General features: G+C 46.2%; 1 protein-coding gene across 3 annotated transcripts in view; it reads right to left on the minus strand.

Moving 5' to 3' along the window:
- vps13c (vacuolar protein sorting 13 homolog C) overlaps positions 1 to 25224 on the minus strand; it is a 296935-nt gene that overhangs the window by 124030 nt on the left and 147681 nt on the right. For all 3 annotated transcript variants that reach the window (XM_055662746.1, XM_055662745.1, XM_055662747.1), the window contains 7 exons: positions 23517 to 23673; positions 20073 to 20186; positions 18413 to 18516; positions 16351 to 16518; positions 11564 to 11868; positions 9625 to 9772; positions 7708 to 7855 (listed from right to left, as the gene is read on the minus strand). In XM_055662746.1, the coding sequence (XP_055518721.1) occupies positions 7708 to 7855; positions 9625 to 9772; positions 11564 to 11868; positions 16351 to 16518; positions 18413 to 18516; positions 20073 to 20186; positions 23517 to 23673 (1144 nt within the window). The remainder of the gene's footprint in view (positions 1 to 7707; positions 7856 to 9624; positions 9773 to 11563; positions 11869 to 16350; positions 16519 to 18412; positions 18517 to 20072; positions 20187 to 23516; positions 23674 to 25224) is intronic.

The following is a 25224-nucleotide window of genomic DNA, read 5'->3' on the forward strand; positions in this document are numbered from 1 at the left end:
AAAAATCAAACTCCTGGGTTGCAGATTCTGCAACAAACCACTTCTGGGACTGGGATTATCAGAACAAACCGTCGACACCATGTCAGCATCCCTCCGAACATCCACTAAAAAACAGCACTTGTCCAGCATCAAAAAATGGGAGAAGTACTGCTTGGATACAGGGACCACCTACTCAACCACTACAGTTACCAACGTACAGGAATTCCTGGCGAACCTTCACCACGATGAAGGACGCAGCTACAGAGCCATCAACACAGCTAGAATTGCCCTGCCTGTCTATTTAAAACAAGCTCCAGGACAACAGGCCATGGGGTCGCAACCGCTGGTAGTCAAACTAATGAAAGGTATTTACAACTCTAACCCCCTAGACCAAGGTACACCCATACATGGGATGTCAGTGTGGTCCTGACATACCTCAGGGGATGGCCACCAGCCAGATCCCTCAACCTGGAACAATCTATGCTCAAAAACACTCATGTTGATGGCAATTGTATCTGCACAGAGGGTCCAGTCACTACACCTATTGCGACTGGACACCATGCTCACAGCTCCAGACCAGATCTCTGTCGTTATCCAGAGACTGATCAAACAGAGCAGACCAGGAACACCTAATCCAGTCATGGAATTCCGGGTTTACCCGCCAGAACCACGGTTATGTGCCGTGACCCACCTCCTATCCTACATAGACACGACCAAAATATTCGAGGGAGATGAAAAGCCTTGTGGGTCAGTCATAAAAAACCTTATGGTCGGGTGACGAGCCAAACCATTGTGAGATGGCTCAAGCAGGTGCTAAAAACTGCTGGGATAAACACTAACATGTACAAATTTAGAAAGAAAGGACGTTCTTATAGACCACATCCTGGCTACAGCAGGATGGTGGGGGGAAAGACCGTTAAGAAATTCTATAATAAGCCATTGGCAAAACCTGTTTTGTTTGCAGAAAAGATTTTACAGACTGCAAATATTTAATTTAAGCCCAGGGGAGCAATTTAATTTCTTTATTGTTATTGTTAAAAAATACCATTGTGTTTTTCTACAAACAGATTCATTGGTTGATTACGATAACACACTTCCTCCCTCAAGGACTTTGGCAGTGCGTGAAATAATACCTGTTACACGGTTTGAAATCACAGAGCTTTGAAGTCTTCACGGAATCACTCACGTAACTCCGAAGTAAAATAGTAAGATTAAACGAGAACTTACCAGTTTGAAGTTTGATCTGTATTTTATGAGGAGTTACGATGAGGGATTATGTGCCCTCCGCTCCCACCCTCAATAATATGGGTCAAACTGATGTCTCCTTGTCTTTATTATGTTTACTTCAATAACTGTGTCTATCTGTGATTCCACACCGCTACTTTGAAGTATGCCGCGCATGCGTGCTGAACGGGTTCTTCACGTAATCCCTCATCGTAACTCCTCATAAAATACAGATCAAACTTCAAACTGGTAAGTTCTCGTTTAATCTTACTATTATACTCTATGTAACAATGTACCATGCAGCCTTTAGTATTTTTAGTTTGCAGTAGCAAAAATAAACACTGCTTTTGAAAAGGCCATTTTTGAAAATCTTCTCGCAGATCACATTATTTTGAATCTGTGACTCTCTTGCACCTGTTCCCGTTTGTCATTGATACAATTGTTTTTACAACATGATTATCTATAACATGACATTTCTCCCCCTGAACGCAAGGGTTTTCTCCGAGATGTTCGGTTTGTAGGTCAATTGGCTTGGTCCAGGTGTAAATTGTCCTTCGTGGGTGTAGGATAGTGTCAATGTACGGGGATCGCTGGTTGGCGTGGACTCAGTGGGCCGAAGGGCTGTATCTCTAAACTAAACAAAACGGAATCTATTATCCAGCTTAACATTTGGGCCGCTGAATGGGGAGTATGTATAGTGGGGTCGAGGGTGACATAGGTTTCAGCAGTGACCTCACCGACACTTGCAGTAGGGTGAACTTGTGTGATGTGTTTTATTTACAGTGGTAAAGAAGTTCAGGACCACATGGTCCTCGCTGTCAGAGCACACGTGCGATAGCACTGGCGATCGCAGACTTGTCCCGCAACTCAGTCTGGTTTTGAAAGAGGAGACGCGGCAATCGCAGGCTTCTCCCTATAGTTCACCCTTGCCTCGAGCAGGCGTTGGCAGTCTCATGCTTATCCTGGCAGCTCAGCTTTGGGGTTTGAAGAGGCGACACTGGCGTTCTCTGGATTATCCTGTTGGCTCAGTCTTTGGGTGCAGTCCCTCATTGTCCGTGGGCAGGAGGAGGCACTGGTGCCTCAAGCTTGCCCTGGTCTTTCAGTCCTAACCTCAGAAGGGGAGCAGGCTGTCTAGGGCTTCTTCCCAGCAGCCCAGTCTTGACAACACAGTGGTGCGGGTGGTCTCGTGTTTGTTCCAGTGGCTCAGTCTTCCCTGAACCTGTGACAGGGGAACATAACTAGCAGGGAGGTGCCCCCTCTCTCTCTTCCTTCCTCTCTCTCTCAAGCATCTTCTCTCACTCCCTTTGTCTGGAATGCCTGGGTTTTATAGGGAGTAGGCGGACAGGTTCAGGTGGACAAACCAATATTGGCTAATTGGACCCAGCCATTACCAATGATGGTGGGGATTTTCCCAGCCTGTCAGCCAGTGAAAGGGATCAGAGTGGCATCCACAGGAGGGAGCTCTGTCACAGTATCAATATTCGAGTTACAAATTGAAGCCCAGTTGAACAAGTGAAGTCAGAGACACAACAAACTGCAGATGCTGGAACATGGAGCACAAAAGCCCAGATGAAGGGTCTTGACTCGAAATGTTGACTGTCCATTTCTCTCCACAAATGCTGATTAATCTCCTCCGCAATCTTGGTTTTTACGAGCCGGATCTTTGCATCTGCAGTTTCTTCTCTCTCCTGTCACTATTTGAATTTCAAATGGTTGTGTGAAAGTGCAATGATAGCAGAATAAAAGGCAACGCTTCGTGGACAACCGTTACAAGATAATTCTATTGACAGAGTGATAGATATTGAAGTACATTGTCTTGTTGATGTTTAGCTGCAACTACCTGATGTGCTATCACATAACCACCAACTAAAAGCAAAAACTACAACAAGACTACTCAGGAATATGATCCACAAATACTTTGCCTCGGGCAAGATTCTCAGTTCCAAAATTACTACTACGTGGAACTGAGGCTATAATAAAATACTGTTGGGGGAAATGTACTTTTCCCTTGGATACCAATTATCCCATCTGTTCGGTGTAGGACGGAACTGCAGATGCTGGTTTATACCGAAACAAAATGTGATGTGTTTTATTTACAGTGGTAAAGAAGTCCAGGACCACATGGTCCTTGCTGTCACAAAATGCTGAAGTGGCTCAGCGGGTCAGGCAGCTGAGTCAAAGAATGAAAAGAATAGGTATTGTTTCGGGTCGGAACAACTTCTTCAGACGTGAAACATTACCTATTCCTTTCCTCTAGAGATGCTGCTTGGCCCACTCCAGCATTTTGTGCCTACCATTTTAATTCAGATCCCTGCTCAACTCAGTATTGCAATGAGCCTTAACAAGGCGCAAGAACCATCACTAATAGTTGTTGGCCTTAATCTCACAACTCAGTGCTTTTCCCAGTCAGATTTATGTTGCTTTCACCATAGTTGAGGATATAAACAATCTACATAAAAGAAAGAGTGTATTCTAAAGGGACTGTCCCACTTTCACGACCTAATTCATGACCTTTTTTACTCGTGAACATTTTTCATCAGGCTAGAAAAACGCCCCGACCTACTTGATGCCACGAGTAACTACGACTAGCATCTCGGCCTGCTATGACCTACCTACGACGTCGTGATGACCATGCTACGAGTATGAGTCAAGGGCAAACTCGGCAGAGGTCGTGAATTAGGTCGTGAAAGTGGGACAGGCCCTTTATGTACTTCGACATACAAATATAGGAAATTTACACAACCTTCAACAGAAATTGATTAAATGTACTTTCTGTTTACATATTTATTTTCATAGTGCATGTTTTTATTGGTAACTTGAGTTAAGCCAATAATTTGAACCTAATTATATAATTCATGGATTAATTATATATTTAAGTAACATTTTATTTCATTTGCAAGGAGTGTCATAAAGTCCGATTAAACAAAAATTAAAGCAAACATGACGAGTGGCAGCATGTAATCTGAGCAGCACCATGTATTGCTGCAACAAATGCTTTGAGATTTTCCTTCATGTTTATCTGCCAGTGATATTTCAGCACTGATCCCTGAGGCATCCCACTAGTCACAGGCCTCTAGTCTGAAATACACCCTTCCACCACCACCCTCTGCTTCCTTCCATGAAGCCAGGGCTCTATTCAGTTAGCTATGTCTCCCGGGATCCCATGCGTTCTAACCTTCCAGAGCAGCCTACCATGCAGAACTGTAGGAAATGTCTTGCTGAAGTCCATATTGACATTGTCTGCGGCTTTGCCCACATAAACCTTATTGGTTAACACTTCAAAAAGCTCAGAGGACGTGGTCTCCCAGGTACACAAACACACGAGGCTGGCCCGTCTTCGATTCGGGCGCTCCAGTGTGGCGGCCCGGTTCGGGCGCTGTCTCCAGTGGCAGAAGTGGCAACGCGGGTCTGGGTGCGGTGAGGGCGTCCCGGTCTGGGGCGACGCTCCAGTGACGCTGGGCTGGTAGGTTGTTTCGGGCGGCTGAGGACCGGCTCCGGCGGAGTGCTCCGGTAGAGGCTGGGCTGGCTCGCTGCGGGGACGGCGCGGTGCTCACTCAGTATTGCAATGAGCGGCACAAGGCGAACCTCGGTGGCTGGGGACATGCTCAGTGTGAGCTTTCACCATAGTTGAGGCGGCTACGGCGCGGGGCTGGGAAAGGGCTGTCCCACTTTCACGACCTAATTCATGACGGACTCGAGGCTGGGACGGCGCGGCCCGGTGGCTGAGGCGGCTCTTGCTGCTATACCGACCTGGGACGGCGTTCCGGGAAGCGGTGCGTCTTTTTCCCGGGAGGGACGGCGCCCAGTGGCAGCCCTTTATGTACGACTACAAAGGCGGGAACGGCACAACCTTCAACAGAAATTGAATTAAATTGTGGCGGCCGGTGCGGGGCTGGGAGTTGCGGCTCCCGTGAGGGCCCCGGCGGCATGCCTTTCATTTGCAAGGAGGTTCGGGGCTGGCGACCGGCGTTCTGGTAACTGACAGTGGCCCGGCGCGGGGCTGGGACTGCGCGGTGCTTTGAGGCGGGCCCGGCGCGGGCCGTGAGATGCTCCGGGAGCAGCGATCCCGAGGCGGTCCAAACGGCGCAGCCGTAGAGTCTGGTGGCCCGGCTCGGGGCTGGGACGGCTCTCTGGTAGCTGTCTCACGGGGGATCCCATGACGGGCCCGGGACGGCGTTCCTGTAGACTGTGGCGGACGGCGCTCGGCATTGAACATGTCTGCGGCTGAGCCCGCATACACACTTTTTAGTTAACGACTTCGGTAGCGTGGTCTCCCACGTACACTAAACACCCGGGTCTTGGCGGCCGGCCAGTACAAGCTCTGAATCCGGTCACGGGCTTGAGGCCGACACGCTCGGCTGGCGACTGGCAGGGCGTAGTACTGGCGACATCGTCGGGAGCTCGCAGGTCACAGTGCTGGTGCCTGTTTTCCCGAGCTTCCCCTCCAGTGGCAGCAGCTGCGTCCGCTGGACTGGAGGGCTGGGACGGGCAGCTTCGCCTGAGGCCACCCGGGCCACACGAATTCCTTGGCGCCCCGTCTTCGCGGAGCTCGGTGAGCCGTTCGCGGATCGCTCAGGGAGCATCGCGCGGCGATCTGATCCATCGCCCGCTGGGGTAGGCCTCAGCACAGGGAGAAGAGGTGCCTGTTTTCCGGAGCTTCCCCGGCAACAGCTGCGTAACCAAGATCTTTGCCCTCCATCACAGTGAGGAGGTGCCTGGTGAACTCACTGTGGTGGATGTTAATTTGTGTTTATTGTGTGTTTGTGTTTATTGTGTTTTTTGTTGTTTATTATATGTATGGCTACTGGCAACGGCATTTCGTTCAGACCGAAAGGTCTGAATGACAAATAAAGGATCTAATCTAATCTAATCTAATACTGCAGATCCCTTTTCAACCCCCTGCCTATCCAAATGTATATACATCTTAGAATTCTCTCTAATCACACCTGGAGAAAACCCATGCAGTGACTGGGAGAACGTGCAAACTCTACACAGACAGCACCTGAGGTTAGCATCGAACCCAGGTGTCTGGCGTTGTGACTCAGCAACTCTACCTGTTGCACCACTGTGCCGTCCTCTCTCCATAATTGAAGTCTTCCAGTCCAGACAATATCCTCCTCACTCTCTCCAGCACAACAACTTTCTCCCTTCAAGTTTGCAGATGGTACAAAGCTGGGTGGCACTGTGAGCTGCGAGGGATATGCTATGAGGCAGCAAGGTGACTTGGATAGGTTAGGTGAGTGGGCAGATGCATAGCAGATGCAGTATAATGTGGATAAATGTGAGGTTATCCACTTTGTTGGCAAGAACAAGAAGGCAGATTATTACCTGAATGGTGTGCTTGTACATCAGTCACTGAACGTAGGCATGGCAGGTACAACAGGCAGTGAAGAAAGCAAATGGCATGTTGGCCTTCATAATGAAAGGAGTTGAGTATAGGAGCAAAAAGGTCCTTCTGCATGTACAGGGCCCTGGTGAAACCACACCTGGAGTATTGTGTGCAGTTTTGGTCTCTTAATTTGAGGAAGGACATACTTGCTATTGAGGGAGTGCAGCATAGTTTCTCCAAGTTAATTCCCGGGATGGCGGGACTGACATATGATGAAAGAACGGATCGAATGGGCTAATATTCACTGGAATTTAGTAGGTTGAGAGGGGATCTTATAGAAACATATAAAACTCTTAATGGATGCCAGAAAAATGTTCCCCATGTTGGGGGAGTCCAAAACCAGGGGTCACAGCTTAAGAATAAGGGGTAGGCCAATTAGGACAGATGAGGAAAAACTTTTTCACCCAGAGAGTTGTGAATCTGTGGAATTCTCTGCCACAGAAGACAGTGGAGGCCAATTCACTAGATGTTTTCAGGAGAGAGTTAGATTTTGCTCTTAGGGCTAATGGAATCAAGGGATATGGGGAGAAATTAGAAATGGGGTACTGATTCTGGATGATCAGCCATAATCATATTGAATGTCGGTGCTGGCTCGAAGGGCCGAATGGCCTACTCCTGCAGCTATTTTCTATGTTTCTATGTTCTACAACACTGTCTGCGGCATCTTAAGACAACAAATGATGCACCGTGACGTATCTTGATGCAGGCACTGTCGCCGGTTGACATATGATGACGCAGGTTGTCGCTAAAGGAATTCGCCGAGGTCATGACTTTGCGACATCGTACATCACTGGGCGTCATCCTGACGACAACCTACGACAGCACCTGAGAAGACACGCAACATCAAGCCCAGTGTCGTGGAAACATTTTGAACATTTCAAAATCCAGCGGCGGCAAGAAAACTGTTGCGACACTTGAGGAGACACCGCGCGCCAATACAGGCGTCACCCCGCGACCGCGACCATGTGGGACATGCCCTTAAGCATTTGTTCTGTTTGGGACAGCTGACAATAAAACTCTCCTGACTCTTGAAATTAATTCAGATAGATAATACGATAACACGCATATAAAATAAAATTGATTTAAGGGAAAGAATCTTCAAAGTTATTAAATACCTTCACACAGGTTGGCTGGAGAGACTATTTTTCCCTCTGGTATTTTGTTCAAGCCTTCTTTTGCAGCACTCTGGTCATTAGTGGCTTCACCAAGGTTTTCCAGTGGGATTCTCAGCAAGAGAGCCAAATCATCCTGACTCACTGTCATCTGCAGTAAGAAAAATACATCTAAGAATCAACTGGTTCATCTTGACTTTCATTGTGTTTTGGGTTACTTAACATCACTTAACTATCAACTACAAAGTAGTCTCCAGCAAACGTCAGGATAGTACAAGCTAACTGGAACTCAACCATCCAAAGATAAGATGGTGGGAGGGGGGAGGAAGGGGAGGAGAAACAAAGGGAGGGGAATGTTTAGTTTAGCTTAGTTTAGTTTGGAGATACAGCGCGGAAATAGGCCCTTCAGCCCACCGAGTCCGCACTGACCAGCGATCCCCGCACATTAACACTATCCTATGACGTTTCAAGTCGGGATCCATTCCTTCTCTCCAGAGATGCTGTCTGTCCAGCTGAGTTACTCCAGCATTTTGTGTCTACCTTCGATTTTAACCAGCATCTGCTGTTATTTCCTACACAGGGACAATTTACACTTTTACAATTTACTAAGCCAATTAACCTACAAACCTGTACATCTTTGAAGTGTGGGAGAAACTAAAGTTCTCTGAGAAAATCCAGGCAGATTCAGGGGGAGAATGTGCAGCTCCGTACAGACAAGCACCCTTAGCCAGGATCAAATTTGGATCTCTGGCGCTGTAAGCGCAGTAGGGCAGCAACTGTACCGCTGTGCCACTCTGTCGCCCTGACCGTTGACACATGATGATCAGGATGTGCTGAGAAGCAGCAACATACATGGCCAGGAATCTGTAGTCCTGTATGAGCAATGTTTGGTGATAACTCATGCTCGTCTGCACACTTTAAGTGCTGCCAGTCACTCTGCTTACATCACTCAGGCACGTGTCGCAGGCTGACGCCTGTCTGGTCGTGAGCAGTGGCCCAAAGAGTCGTACCTTTTTCTGGTCGCCACTGGATTTTCAACATTTTGAACATTTTCGGCAACCTACTGCGACTATGACGGGTGCTGGCAAGTCACTGAAGAAAATTGCATAGGTGGGACAGGCCCTTCAGATTCCCTCTAAATCTCTTACCCCTAACCCTAACCTACAACCTCCAGTTTTATCTAAATCTGACAATGGGAATATATTCCTATATCAACCCCACCAACTCCCCTCACGATTTTATATCTCCCTACAGGGGAATCAAGCAGAGTAGAGCTGAAGCCAAGATCAGATACTGTTGAACAGTGCAGTTGGCACAAGGGGCCACAGGAACTTGTTCTGCTCATCTCCTTGCACTCTTAAAATGCAAGTCATTATTGCTGATGTCAAAATTAGAACCAACCAATCTTATTTAACCTGCAGGGTGGCACGAGGGTTCAGCAGTAGAGTTGTTGCCTTAGAGCACAGTTTGATCATGACTATGTGTGCTGACTGCACAGAGTTTGTACGTTTCCCTGTGACCATGTGGGTTTTCTCCGGGTGCACTGGTTTCCTCCCACACCCCAAAGGCATACAGGTTTGTAGGTGAATTTGGTTCGGTAAAATTGTAAATTGTCCCTAGTGTGTGTAGGATAGTGCTAGTATACTACACCGCGTACACTGTATAGTGTGCTAAATTACTGGGCGGCATGGTCTCGGGTGGGCCAAAGGCCTTTTTCAGCACTGTATCTCTCAAATCTAAAGTCTGCATTATATAGTTCTACTTACGCAGTTAATTTTATGCATCACACGCAGTTAATTATTCTCCTTGCATTCAACTATTCTTCAATATAAAAAGCCAGAAAACATCAGCATATCATTCTGTATTTAACAGGTACTGAACTTGTTTTTCTTATTTGAAGACTTGTAAAAAAATACTTACACTCATAGCTTTTAGATCTCCATGAATTTCTATGCCAGGGATTTGGTGATACCACGCGACAGCTAAGTTTCGTTTTATTGTCAAGAGCAAGTTCACTGGCTGCAGGATCTGAAAATCAGGCTGCACCAAGTCTTTCTGCAGAATAGTTCTGTCATTCAGGAACAAAACACAGGAATCAAAAACCGAGAACACAATTGGTAAATCACTCATAAACTGTAATAAAGCACAGCAAAAACTAGCACAATCACAATTGAAAAAAACAAAGAGAATTTTAGTGCTTTTTTAATAACATTTTCAGAAAAAAATTGTGTCTTGTTTAGTCCACATCCAACTAAACCTTTGCTATCCATATACCTGCCCAAATGTTACTTCTGACTTACTCTCTACTGAATTATAGAACGAACCACTCTACCATCATCCCAGGCTGTGCCCTCATCTACACCAAAATAAATCAATAAAACCTCTAAATTCCAGTGAATACAACCTACCCTCCCGGTGGCTCAGCACTTCAACTCCCCCTCCCATCCTGTATCCGACCTCTCTGTCCTGGGCCTCCTCCATGGCCAGAGTGAGCAACACCGGAATTTGGAGAAACAGCACATCATTGGGTAGTCTGCATCCTAGTGGCATAAACATTGAATTCTCCCAATTCCATTAGTCCTTGCTGTCTCCTCCCCTTCCGAGCTCTCCCTCAGCCCTCGGGCTCCTCCTCCTCCTTTTTCCTTTCTTCTCCCCGTCCCCCTCCACCCCCTATCAAACTGAAGAAGGGTTTCGGCCCGAAACGTTGCCTATTTCCTTCGCTCCATAGATGCTGCTGCACCCGCTGAGTTTCTCCAGCAATTTTGTCTACCTCCAATAAAATCAGCTACCCTTATCCATGATTTAGTAAGTGGTTTAACTCTTCTATCAAAATATTTTTCACTGCCCACCCTTACTGTCAGTGTGAACACCATCGCTGAGAGCAGTAAAAGGGAAGACGCAAGGTAGACAAAACTTGGTGTAGACAATTATCCAACTGTGAACCACTTACTAACCTGCCAAGCTTATGGAGATCGACAGTGTATCGTGCCATTTAACAAAATCTATGGACGGGACTTTAGGATGCACCATATTTGTCTGACAAGGCTTGTTGCCCTTGTCCTTGAGGCAGTGGGGATGAGTTGCCTTCTTTGAGCACCGTGGTGCTTCTGCTGAAGATACTTGCACCATGTTATTGGGTGGAACGCTCCATGTGCTCAATCCACCTCCCAGAACCAACCGCCCCAAAAGGAATGCAACTAACCCCCCTCTATCCAAGGACTTGCTGAAGAAGGAAACAATGCCCCATTGCTGTGAAGAGGTCTGAAGACATTAGGCCGCAGCAAAATTCAAACTAGACTTAAGGAGGAGAAGCACATGATGGATGCATGACAGTTTACACCAATGAAAAATTGTTCTATAACAACTGTAATGTTTAACTTTGTGCATGCATTGGGAAATTATTTTACTTGATGGCACTGCTTTCATGTTGATATGGCAGAGCACGCCATTAACTCCCTTTTCAACTCGTACGTTCATGTTCAGAAGTTATAGGAGCAGAATTTGGCCATTAAGTCTACTCCGCCATTCAATCATGGTTGATCTATCTCTCCCTCCTAACCCCATTCTCCCGCCTTCTCTCCATAACCTCCGACACTTATACAAATTAAGAATCTGTCAATCTCCGCTTTATTGTCTTGGCCTCTGCAGCCTTGTGTGGCAATGAATAAGTGCATCATCAGTGCCTGAAACTCTTTGTTGTGATATTTGGAGTAAACAGATTACACCGGGTTATGAAGGAAGGGTTAAATGTACAGGGCAGAAGCTGGCCATTTGACCCAGGCGGTCTTGAATGTACATGGAGGAATGAGGCACGGTAAGAAGCAGGCCATAAAGTTAAACTATTGCAAACGTGTTGTACCTTGTGAGCTTGAGATGCGTGAGCTGGATCTCCATGACGTCCACCACCGGTGGCAGTGTGCAATCTTCAACAGAAATCATGGTGAATTTATTCCGTATGGTAATCAAACCCAGATCTGCCACCACAGCGTTGAGAGACACGGAGGACTCGGGGATGATGATAACTGGGGCTTTCAAGTTAATGTCCATTGCCAGTCGGAAGCTCTTCTGAGCAAAGTCCTTCACGCTGCAGGCTGCTTTCTCAGCAGCTTGTGCTGTGGCCGCACTGAAGGCAACCTCTGCTGCTTGGAAGGCGTCAAAGAAGTTCTGTTGAACAAAACAGTTGGAAATAATAAGTATCACAGAAATCTCTTCGCTGGTAGATAATCAGATAAAAATGTAAATAAGAGGAAGATCATGCAATCACACATTGAATTCACATCAACTTTGTTTAGTTTAGTAATACGGCATGGAAACAGGCCTTTCGGCCCACCGTGTCCACGCTGACTTGTGGTCCCCACACACTAACACTATCCTACTACACACACTAGGGACAATTTACAATTTTTCCTGCCCAATTATTTTACAAACCTAAACGTCTTAGGAATGGGTTGGAAACCAGAAATCCTGGAGAAAACCCACACGGTCATGGGGAGAACGTACAAACACTTCTGCTGTGCCACACTGTCATCGAGCCTGTCATCTTCCTTGGCCCACTACAGTTCACCTACTGCCACAACAGGTCCATGGACCATGCATTGCTCTAACCCTACACTCATCCCTAGAACACATGGATAAGAGAGACACCTCCATCAACCGCCTATCACAGACTACAGCTCTGCCTTTAATACCATTATACCATCCAAGCTTATTACCAAACTCACGGGACTTGGTGTCAGCACTTATCTCCCGCAACTAGAATAGAGAGAGTACAGAGGAGATTTACTAGAATGTTGCCTGGGTTTCAGCAACTAAGTTACAGAGAAAGGTTGAACAAGTTAGGGCTTTATTCTTTGGAGCGCAGAAGGTTAAGGGGGGACTTGATAGAGGTTTTTAAAATGATGAGAGGGGGATGGACAGAGTTGACGTGGAAAAGCTTTTCCCACTGAGAGTAGGGAAGATTCAAACAAGGGGACATGACATGAGAATTAAGGGACTGAAGTTTAGGGGTAACATGAGGGGGAACTTCTTTACTCAGAGAGTGGTAGCTGTGTGGAATGAGCTTCCAGTGAAGGTGGTGGAGGCAGGTTCGTTTTTATCATTTAAAAATAAATTGGATAGTTTATATGGATGGGAAGGGAATGGAGGGTTATGGTCTGAGCGCAGGTATATGGGACTAGGGGAGATTATGTGTTCGGCACGGACTAGAAGGGTCGAGATGGCCTGTTTCCGTGCTGTAATTGTTATTTGGTTATATGGCTATATGGTTAGATCCTCCTTAAAGATACATAAAACATAGAAAATAGGTGCAGGAGTAGGCCATTCGAGCCTTCGATACCGCTAGCCCTAAGAGCTCTATCTTAAGGTCCTGTCCCACTTAGGTGATTTTTTCAGTGACTACAGGCACCTAGGCTGTCACCTCATGCTCGCGGGCTGACGCCTGTGTGGTCGTGAGTCGTCTCCTCAAACGCCTAAAGAGTCGTAACGTTTTTCTGGTCGCCTCTGGATTTTGAAATGTTCAAAACATTTCGGCGACTGTGGGCTTGACGTAGCTTGTCTTCTCCTGTCGTAGTTGTCGCCAGGTGACCTTGGTTGTTGCCAGTGCTGACCGGTGAATTCCATTGGCGACTACCTACGTCAACCTACGTCAACCGGTGACAGGTGCCGGTGACTGAACTGTCTTCAGTTGTCACCGACAAGGTCGGTCATTGCTTGTAGTAGCTTGTCGCGGGTGGACGTAGGTTGACTTTCGTTGTCGTAGGTTGTCGCCTGTGTGGTCGTAAGTTGTCGTGGATGTGGTCGTAGGTGGACGTCCTAATGGGTCCGCAGTTGTCGGTAGCTTGATGTCGACAAGGTGGTAGGTTGTCGTAGGAGGGGTCTAGCCGCCGCTTTGTCCGCGACCTGCTACGACTGACAGTCGCCGGTAGACGCCGAAAAAAGTCACCTAAGTGGGACAGGCCCTCAACTCTCTTTTGAATGCATCCAGTGAATCGGCCCCCACTGCCTCCACTGCCGTCTGAGGCAGAGAATTCCATAGATTCACAACTCTCTGGGTGAAAAAGTTTTTCCTCTTCTCAGTTCTAAATGGCCTACCCCTTATTCTTAAACTGTGACCCCTGGGTCTGTACTCCACCAACATTGGGATCATGTTTCCTGCATCTAGCGTGTACAATCCCTTAATAATTTTATCCAGTACATATCTATAAGATCCCCTCTCATCCTAAATTCCAGTGAATACAAGCCCAGTCGTTCCACTCTTTCATAGAAACATAGAAAATAGGTGCAGGAGTAGACCATTCGGCCCTTCGAGCCTGCACCGCCATTCAATATGATCATGGCTGATCATCCAACTCAGTATCCTGTACCTGCCTTCTCTCCATACCCCCTGATCCCTTTAACCACAAGGGCCACATTTAACTCCCTCTTAAATATAGCCAATGAACTGGCCTCAACTACCTTCTGTGGCAGAGAATTCCAGAGATTCACCACTCTCTGTCTTTCATTGATTTTTTCAAGTATTTTTAAATCAACAATGTACATTCATATAATACCACTAACTGTGTGTTCCTGTACCTTGCATAGTAATAGAGCCGAGAAAAACTTGACATCTGATCGAAAGCAATGGAATGTGTAGATTCCAAATGAACTGCTGATGCTGGTTTACACCGAAAAAAAGACACAAAGTGCTAGAGTAACTCAGCGGGACAGGCAGCATCTCTGGAGAAAAGGAATTGGCGACCCTTCATCAGACGGTTGAAAGGGTCTCGGCTCGAAGCGTGACTGGAATGGAATGAGTGGCATTAAGGGGTTGTGTTGAAGCAAGTGAGGGAGACACACTTAGGGAAGTAGTTCCCGAGGGAAGGCACGGCTGCCAATGGTGGAAATTAATGAGATAAGGGAAGCAAATGTCGGAATTTGGAAAATACTTGGAGAGCTCCCAGCCAGAAGCAAGTCCCAGATAATGAGGGGCAAAGCAATTGGTGGCATTGGGAACATGAGAACAAAATATGGAAATTGGAATAAATGGCTGTACCAGACAACAATGCAGATAAGCTGGGACAAAGGTGATGAAGATAAAGGGCAGCAGTATCTGGATGTGCTCACATTGGGACTAAAGATGGAGAACGAGGAGCAACTCAAAAAGCATTGAAATTGTGAGGTTAGGAGGCAACAAATAGGTTCCAGCTACAAATGTGCAGTGACCAGGGGCAGAAATGGGTGATATTTTGGATGTGTTTGAATGGAGAGTTGATGGGGACAATAGCTTGACTTAGGGTCAAAGAAGTCTCCCAGATTGTGAACAGTCGTGGGTAAGGAATAGGCATCTTAGTCAACAACAATTTAAAAGAAATTGTCACTCTTGGTAGACTGGAGGACAGACAATCAGTCAGAAAAAACAAAGGCTGCTGAAGGTAGAAACCGGTGGTCATCAGGGTAGAGGTGGTTGTGGCTTGTATATAATCAATATACATTTTATTATATACAGAAGATAGACACAAAAAGCTGGAGTAATTCAGTGGGACAGGTAACAGCTCCTGAAAAGAAGGAACGGGTGACTTTTCGGGTCAAGACCATACGGAGAATTGGTGGATCAGAAGTTATCTAATGGCTGATATGGCAATCAACTTGAACTTGAACTTCTGGATTTTGGCACGGCAAATGAAAGCATGGAAATTGTAGCTGAGAAGATAATTGTTTTGCATAAACCACAAACAGCATTTACAACTTTAGGAATCACTGCCTGATCATGGACTTTAGGAGGGAAACTAACGAAAAAACGAAGGAGCTGATCATGGACTTTAGGAGGGCACATCATCCGAGGACGTACACTCCATTGAGGATAAATGGGGATCCTGTGGATAGGGTGAACTGTTTTAAATATCTGGGAGTCCACATCTCCGAGGGCTTTGTGCAGTAATGCGACATGGGCATCACACGCCTCAGCACTCGTGAGTAAGGCAAGGCAGCGCCTTTACCACCTCAGGCAATTGAGGAAATTCAGAGTGCCTCCGAGGATCCTCCAGTGCTTCTACGCAGCGGCGGTGGAAAGCATCTTATCCGGGAACATTACCATCTGGTTTGGGAATTGCTCTGCCAAGGACAAGAAGGCTCTGCAGGAGAGTAGTGTGTTCGGCCAAACGCACTATGGGAACTTCATTTGCCCCCCTGCAGGAACTATACATCAGGAGGTGCAACTCCAGAGCCAACAATATCATAAGAGACCCCTTCCACCCCTGCAACGGATTGTTCCAGCTGCTACGGTCAGGCAAACGCCTCCGTTGCTGTGCGGTGAGAACGGAGAGGTTGAGAAGGAGTTTCTTCCCAGAGGCCATTCGGTCTGTAAACGCCTATCTCACCAGGGACTAACTCTACTGAACGTTTTTCCTTCCATTATTTATTATGTAAAAGAATATGTGTGTTATGATTGTGTTTATAGTTTGGTTGTTTGGTTGTTTGTCTTTTGCACAAAAGTCCGCGAGCATTGCCACTTTCATTTCACTGCACATCTCGTATGTGTATGTGACAAATAAACTTGACTTGACTTGTAATGTATACTATCAATTTATTAATATACATAATCATGAAATTTGCACTGAATCACAGTTCTCAAAATGATTAATATTAAATATGTGTAAACTTTACACTTACCATTAATGACATAAAGAACTTGTGCAGGTACACCATCTGGATGCAGCCCAATTGTAAAGCGATTTCCCCGTCCACATTTAACATATCCAGATAAGCCTCTCCTTCTGTAGCATTACTGCACAAAGCCATCTTGAAGCTGAAGACTTCATCACCAATGATGGACACAATCTGAAAGTATGTGACAGACATTTTTTAATCTGCTTGAAATCATATTGAACTCTTTCAAAGTAACAAATTATCCAGCCCCCCCCCCACCCCCACATCAGTCTGAAGAAGGGTCTCGACCCGAAGCGTCACCTATCCTTTTCAAACAATTAACAAGCTACTCAACAGTGTCACATGAACCTATCATTCCCAGTGTGCAGCTGTGTTAGCAGGCAATCTGTTGGATCAATGATCACTGAATCTAGCACATTTAATTTAGTTTTGTTTAGAGATACAGCACGGTAAGCAGGTGCTTTGGCCCACAGAGTCAGCGCCCCGCACACCAGCACTGTCCAACATACGGAGGACAATTTACAATCTTTACCAAAACCAATTAACCTACAAAACTGTAGATTTTTATGGGAAGAATGGGAGTATGGGTGGAAGACAGAGCTCCCAGAGAAAACCCACAGTCATGGGGAGAACGTACAAACACTGTGCAGATAGTACCCGTAGTCAGGATCGAACCAGGGTCTCAGGTGGTGCAAGGCAGCAACTCTACCACTGTGCCACCTTGCCGCTCTTATATCCAGGCTCATGGCTGGCTCATATCCAGATGTGCTGGCCAACATCCCACACTCTCCTGGGCCTCCTGTGGAAGGACTGTATCTTGCACAAACTCTTTCAGGTGGGGCGCCCAGCAAAGTTCAGTATAGTATCAGACACTATGGGCTAATACAGCCTCATCTAAGGTCCAAACCCCTGCTAGCTATGACAGGAGGCAATACTGCAGAGGGAACTCCATTTCCCTGCCAAAGCAGGGACTGCAGTTCAGAGATATTCAGGACAATTTACAGCAAATGTAATGGTTTATATAGAAATAGATTTTTTTTAAGTTGAAACACATCAAAACACAATCTGATAAAGTTGGAAAAGAAGATTACGTGAACTTTTCAAGTGAACCTTTGTAACGTTGTCAGCACCAAAATGTGGCGACTCTTGTATACTGCCTAGGTGGGGTCTGTTACATGATTTTACCGGATTGTATGCAAAACAAAGTATTTTACTGTACCGGGACGTGTTACAGTAAAGTGTCATTGAATTAATTGAATCACTGATTCTATGCTAGATCCTCACCATCGGACTCCTCAAGCGCCAGTGTGGCGTATGCACCACAACATGTACTGGCAGTAGTGGATTCACACAAGTTCCTGAATTACTTGTGTAAAAGCAGCGGAACATGATTGACCCAGCAGTTTGGCTCATTATCTACGAGGATAAACAGCTCAAACAGAGGCTTCACCCGTGCTATTTCACAGTAAAGCTGGGATTTCTTTAAAGTTGGCCTGAATGAAAACTTCAACTGGAGGCACAACTAAAACCGTGAGCTGCTTATTGCACAGATCAAAAAGGAGCATTTAGGTTTTAGTTTAGAACAAAGATAGATACAAAAAGCTGGAGTAATTCAACGGGTCACAATATCTCTGGAGAAAAGGAATAGGTGACGTTTCAGGCTGAGAACGTTCTTCAGACTTTTAGTTTAGTTTAGTTTAGAGATACAGCGTGGAAACATTCCCTTCGACCACACCGACCCTGCAATCCCTGCACATTAACACTATCCTACACAGACTAGGGACAATGTTACATTTACACAAAGCCAATTAATCTACAAACCAGCACGTCTTTGGAGAGTGGGAGGAAACAGAAAAATGTATAAACTCCTTCCAGATGGCACATGTGGTCAGGATCAAACTCAGGTCTCTGGCTGTTAGAGGCAGGCAGTAGCTCTAACACTACGCCACTATGCGCCAGGTCTGTGCATTATTCCTACTTGCATGAAGCCTGTAACAAGCTAGAATGGAATAACAACGCCTAAACAACACTGAATGATTCTTGCAGATGATGAAGACCAACTCACCTTTTTATGCAGAGTCTTTGGCCCAACATCCGTCACGACAACGTCTTTCAGTCGGGCAAAAACTTCCGTCCGTTTAGACTGCATGGTGATGGATGCATCCATACCTGCAACATTTTGTTACAGAATCAGAGATAATCATTAATTTCATGAATTATGAAATGATGTGATATGGCCTTTTGACCACCAAATCTGGCTCCACAATGAGCAATGAATTGCCCACCCTTGCCATCAAACTCCACCTGTTGTTCACTTGCCAGAAACTTCAGCAATCACTATCCATTCTGGACATTAGTTTGGTTCAAGCTCAGAACCTACAGAACCACTGTAAGGTAATCCTTTATCCAACGCGATTGCCCAAGAAGATCTCTCTTCCTCTGCACATTTTCTAAATATAATGTCATTTATGCATTACCTCAGACAAGTTGATAAATCATCACTTCCACATGGTTAATGTGTACGTCCTTTGCTGTTTTGGTCTGTGCAGTAATTTTTTTTTTTTTAATCGATCATTTATCTCTGATACCACTGTTTGAAAATCCATTAATCTTTACAGTCTATACAAAATAGTAAATAGTTTTTTTCAAACCAAAGAATTTCTGAAATAACAATAATTCCCAGCAGAGCCACTGAAGGCTCCAACAGGTCAGAACAATTCTCGGAGATTCACAGTCCACTTTGGCTGAGTGTTGTGCAAAAAGAGCAGTTTAAAGTTGCTGAGTCTAAATAGGACAGAAAGTTTGGGGGTGGGGGGTTGGTAATCAGTGGCTTTGACAAGCAACAGGTCATGCTGTTTATTGTTCCATTATTCAACAATAGTATTTCAACTAGGGTGGTAGAGCATGGAAACAGACCCTACTGCCCAACTTGTCCATGCGCACCAAGATAACTCACTCAAGCTAATCCCATTTGTCCCCGTTTGGACCACATTTCCTATACGGAGCTGAAAGTTCCTTGTTCTGTGCGAGCTCAATAAAATCATGGCCCTTGTTTCAGTATAGTAATTGATCTAATTCTCAGCAGCATAAAATGTTTATAACTATCGGCTTTTACATCTTGCCTTTCGAGATACATGACAAATCATATCAAAAAAGCATTTGTTGACATGGATATTTATGCATGTTTAGAGTATTTAGAGGAGGGTGCATGTGAGGTGGGTGGAAATTAATGCAGAAAAAATGTGTCTTTTGGAGGGACTGTGCACCGATGTTTGGAATAATTTTCCAGATCCCTACTTACTTAACATCCCAAAATGTTACAACAAACATTCGATCAGTCTTCTGCCCTGGCCATACAGCAATAATGATGTGTGGATTTCAATGGCACCAAGAAGCCAATCCCTCATCATGTACCTATACGCTGTAAATGGCTTGATTGTAATCATTCTGCTGACTCAATAGCATGCAACAAAAGCTTCTCATAATACCTCGGGACACGTGACAATAAACCAAATATCTAATCTGCACATTTAACGTCTCAGGGAAAAACACCTTTCTTTATACAGTACTTAGCCTTGGAATCCAAAGCTTAACCTGGGTTTAAAAAAAAGACACAAAGTGCTGGAGTCACTCAGCAGGTCAGTAAGGCAGCATCCAGGGAGAAGGTGGATAGTGACGTTTCGGGTCAGGACCCTTCTTCAGACTTTTAACTTGGCTTTGTTTACCTTGTATTTTGACATCAGCAATGCTGGTCTTGTCATCACAGACAAATACGTTCAATGCCCCCAGCTCAGCAGAAAGTTTCAAGTCAAAGGTATCAAATGATGCATCTGTCGGCACTGGATTGAAAAGTACAGTTTGATTAATAATTTGACGCGGAACAATTAAGAACCATGGCTATAAATCTATATTACTAAAACTCTGTTCTTGACCGGTTTTGGCTTTCTGTGCTGCGGTTTCCGAGAGTACGCCGCCACCTACGGCCGTCATTTTTGGCCACCTCGCTCAGAGCCCCCCTCCGCCGCATGTGTGCTGAGGATTTTTCCCGTCGATGAAAATTTACAGATATATTAATTTTTTTACAACATTCCCCATTCTCTCTGCTGCCCCCGCTGGAGGGAGAGGGAGGGAATATAAAACCAGGAAGTGGTGTGCCTCAATCAGTTTCTGCAAGTGGTGTGCCTCAATCAGAGCTTTGAATGACACTGACAAATGTCTACAGCACTGTGAGTACCCTTAATTTGATTTGAAAATGAAACTATGGTTAGAGGTAAAAAAGCACTGCCTGCAAATAGTTGTTTGGGTTTGGGTTGAAGTAAAAAGGCACTCCCTCTCCCCCCTCCCTCTCATCTCCCCCCCTTCCCCTCTCTCCCCCTCTCCTCCTCTCCTCCCTCCCCCTCTCCCCCTCTCCCTCCTCTCTCCCTCCCTCTTCTTTCCTCCTCCTCCCCCTCTCCTCTCCCCCTCTCCTCCTCCCCCTCTCCTCCTCCCCCTCTCCCTCCTCCCCTCCCCTCTCCTCCAATCCCCCCCTCTCCTCCCCCCCCCATCCCCCTCTCCCCCACCGTACCCTCCCCCCTAAACCTCCCCCCTCCCCACCTCCCCTCCACACACCCCTACCCCCCCCCTGCTCTCCCCCCCCCCCTCCCTCTCCCCCCCCCCCTCATCTCACCCCCCCCTCTCAGCACACCCTCTCTCTCTCTCTCTCTCTCTCTCTCTCTGTCTGTCCCCCTCTCTCTCTCTCTCTCTCTCTCTCTCTCTCTCTCTCTCTCTCTCTCCCCCCCCCTCTCTCCTCTCTCTCTCCATCCCTCTCTCCCCCTCTCTCCCCCCTCTCTCTCTGCCATCTCTCTCTCCCCCCCCCCCCTCCCCCCCCCCCCCCCCCCCTCTCCCTCTCTCCCCCCCCTCTCTCTCCCCCCCCCCTCTCTCTCTCTCTTTTCCCCCCCTCTCTCTCTCTCTCCCTCCCCCTCTCGCCCCCTCCTTCCCTCTCTCTCCCCCCCCCTCTCTCTCTCCCCCCCCCCCCTCTCCTCTCTCTCTCTCTCCCCCCTCTCTCTCTCTCCCCCCTCCTCCCCTCTATTAGCGTGAGTGCGGGAGGGAGAGGGGGTGGGGTAGTGTGTGATGCTGCATGCCGCTTCTCCCCCCCCCCCCCCCCCCAACCACACGTTGGGGGAACAGACCCAACGGGTCTGCACTTGGTCTAGTAACATTATAAACTTTGTTTGCGTTAAATCAGACAGTTGGCTACAACTACTTCTGTGACTGTACTTTGACAAAAATGCCAATATTTGTGAGTGTGTGAAGATAAGACTTACAAGAATGCTTCCAAAAAGGAGGGTTCTTCATGCAACTGAAGACTACCTGGCAAGCCACTACCATGACGGTGGATGAAGCAGAGAAAATCAATCATTTAAAATAAGTTGATTAGTAAGGATGTCAGGGGTTATGGGAAGAAGGCAGGAGTATGCGGGTGAGAGAGAAAGATAGATCACCCATGATTGAACGGCTGATTAGACGATGGGCCCAAAGGCCCAATTCTGCTCCTAGAACTTATGAAAATAAACTTGTTTTGCATGGCGCACTATAAAATTATGGTGACATCTATAAACTGTGCAGATCATCAACAGAAAAATGGCAAACCTTGAGTTCACCACCATGTGCAGCCCAGACAACTGAGGGAATTATCTATAAACAAGCAGGTTCTCTGCCAAGTGGCAGCATGGTGGCACAGCGGTAGAGTTGCTGCCGCACAGTGCCAGAGACCCGGGTTTGATCCAACTATGGGTGCTGTCTGTACAGAGTTTGCATGTTCTCCCTGTGACCACATGGGTTTTCTCCGGGTGCCCCGGTTTCCTCCCACACTCCACAGATGTGTGGTTTGTAGGTTAAGTGGCTTCTATGAATTGCCCTGCGGGTATAGGATGTGAAATTGAGATAACATAGAACAAGTGTATGGGTGATGATTATTTGGCACAGACTCAGAGTGCTGAAGGGCCCCTTTCCAACGCTGTATTTCTCAAGTTGAAAAATAGGAGACACGTGCTTATAGATCACATTGTCACAGCTCAGACAAACACACGGCCCTGGGAGCATGCCCCTTGCCTGCAGTGACTCGAGTTGCTAGTGATGAAAGACACCCGACAAATTAAAAAATATTTTCCTTCAAAACATTTATTTGAAAATATATAAAACCTCACGTAACTCAAGCTGTAATAATAAGTACAGCTTTGATCTCAATCTCGCCATTAAACCTAGTTGTTCATCAATTTATCAGTTGGATGCTGACAGAGGGGAAAATGCCCAGACACATTGTGCCTCTATATGAAGCACATTAGATAAATGTAAGGAGAATTGATTCTACTCGTTAAATGTGGTCCCCTAGTTCGTTAAGCTTTGGGAGATTAAGCTGTGCCTATTAAACATAGTGACAAAGGGCAGCTGTAATCTCAACAGATAAGAACCTAGACAGAACAGAGTTGAGCTGGGTTTAGCGCTGCTTGTCTGCACTGGCAGTGGGCCTGGGGGCACAGCTCCCGTCTGACTCCCGACGTCTCTGGCCACCCCCGGGCGTGGGGGGGGGGGGGCACTCGGGTGGGAACGGGACAGCGCCGGAGAGCCGGGATTGATCCTGGCTGCGGATGAGGCGCAGGTCTGTGCCGAGAGTGTTTTGGCACATCTCCCTCCTCCAATCATCGCGCTGAATTATCATGTCCCGCCCCATTGCCTGCTGACCGACGTATTTCTCGTCCAATCGGTGCCCTCGCTCAGTAGTCCCACCCCCACTGTCTCACGGAAAGCAGAGATTTCACCGATTTTTAAAATCCGGATTACACAAAATGGGGGGGGGGGGGGGGACTGTCCCCCACCTCTCAAAATAGGGGGGGACGTGTCCCACCTGGCCCCCCGGGATTTCCGCCCCTGCCAGTACGTGATCTCTAGGGTGAACCAAATTCTAATTCACCTATCTTCCTTATAATTCTCTAAATTCCTGACAACACTGCACACAGCACAATTCAACTCAAGGGAAGATCTGGGACATGTGTGATGAGCAAAACTGAAGAAATCTTCCTCTCAGCAATTCAAGATTTGCTTTTACCAATGCAAGAGATAAACTGGATCATTATTATCACAAACATATTTCAATTGAGGCTGTAATTAGCTTTTCCTTCTTAGTAATCTACCTGCTTTTGTCGAAGTCTCCTTTGCATGACCTCCGGCACTGATCTTGGCTTCAGGATCTTTTTCAACACTTTTTGATGGGAACACAGCGGCCATGAAGTTCAAGGTTGAAAGCAAGGCTTGTGAATGCAGAATCAGGTCAAGAGAAGAGAAAGCAATCTAATGTCAAAACAAAAGGTTCATTGTTTTTGGATAATCCCACTCAACGCACGACGTTATTACGGTACATTTGAGGAATGAAATTAAGAAAGCACAGTTACTTGTAAAAGAAAGTCAGGCTAACATAAGCAAAGTAAATGACACATATTTGCAATAAATATTCTCCATATTTAGCACGAGCTTACAAATGACCATGAGGCCAGGAAAATGAATGCTATGTGAAGTTTGTACGTTCTCCCCAATGACTGCGTGGGTTTTCTTCCAGATCTTTGGTTTCCTCCCACACTCCAAAGACGCACAAGTTAGTAGGTTAATTGGCTTGGTGTAGGTGTAAATTGACCCTCGGCTGTGTAGGGTAGTGTTAAAGTGCGGGGATCGCTGGTCGGTGGGGACACGGTGGGCCAAAGGGCCTGTTTCCATGCTGTATCTCTAAACTAAACTAAACTAAACTAAACAGGCCCTTCAGCACACATTGCCCATGACAACCAAGATACCTCATCTACACTAGTTCCACCTAGGCTTGTTTAGGCCAAACCCTCTGAACCTTTGCTATCCATGTGTCTGTCCAAAAGTATTTTAAATTGTATCTGCCTCAATTACCTCCTCTGGCAGCTTGTTCCATACACCCACCAGCCTCTTTTCCCTCTCATCTTAAACCTACAGTATGTTCCATGGTTCTTCACCCCTACTCTAGGTAAAAGACTCTGTGCATTTGCTATATCTACCCTCCTCATACTCTTGTGCTGCAAGGAATAAAGTCCTAGCTTACAACATTTCTCCCTTTAGCTCATCCCCTCAAGTCCTGGCAACATCTTTGTCAATCTTTCCTGCACCCTTGCCCGCTTAACATTGTTCCTATAGCAAATATGCAGCCTCACTAACATCTTGTACAACTGACACATAGTATCCCAACTTCTACACTCAGCACCATGACTGATGAAGGTCAATGTACCGAGAGCCTTCTTGACCATGTATGTGTCTGTGTCTATATATACATATATTTACATAAAAGAGGGTTGCGGTGGAAGGGTGTGATTCTGGCTGGAGGCCAGTGATGTTTGCAGGGTTCTGTGCCAAGACCAGTTTTTGATAATATATATTAACCACTTGGACATAAATGTAGATAAGTTGGTTAGTAAATGTTCAGACAACACCAACATTGGTGGAGTTGGGTACAGTAAGGACTGTCAAAGTATATAGGCAGATATAGATCAGCTACAGAAATGGAAGAGAAATGGCAGATGTAGTTTTATCCAAATGTGAGGGGAAAACATACCGTTAGACTCTTAACAGCTTGTTATGCAGAGGAATCTTGAACTGCAAGTCCATAGCACCCCAAAAGTAGCAACACAATGAAATATAATGGTAACAAAGGCATATGATATGCTTGCCATCAATTAGAAAGGGCATTGAGCATTAGAGTTGGGGAGTAATGACGTGGCTTTATAAAATCTCTGGTTCAGCCATGTTTGGAGTATTGTGTGCAGTTCTGGTCGTTCATTACAGGAAAGATACAGAGGCTTTGAAGACGGTACAGAGGTGATTCACCAG

The sequence above is a fragment of the Leucoraja erinacea genome, chromosome 36 (assembly GCF_028641065.1).
Source record: "Leucoraja erinacea ecotype New England chromosome 36, Leri_hhj_1, whole genome shotgun sequence".
In the NCBI taxonomy this organism is placed as follows: domain Eukaryota; kingdom Metazoa; phylum Chordata; class Chondrichthyes; order Rajiformes; family Rajidae; genus Leucoraja; species Leucoraja erinaceus.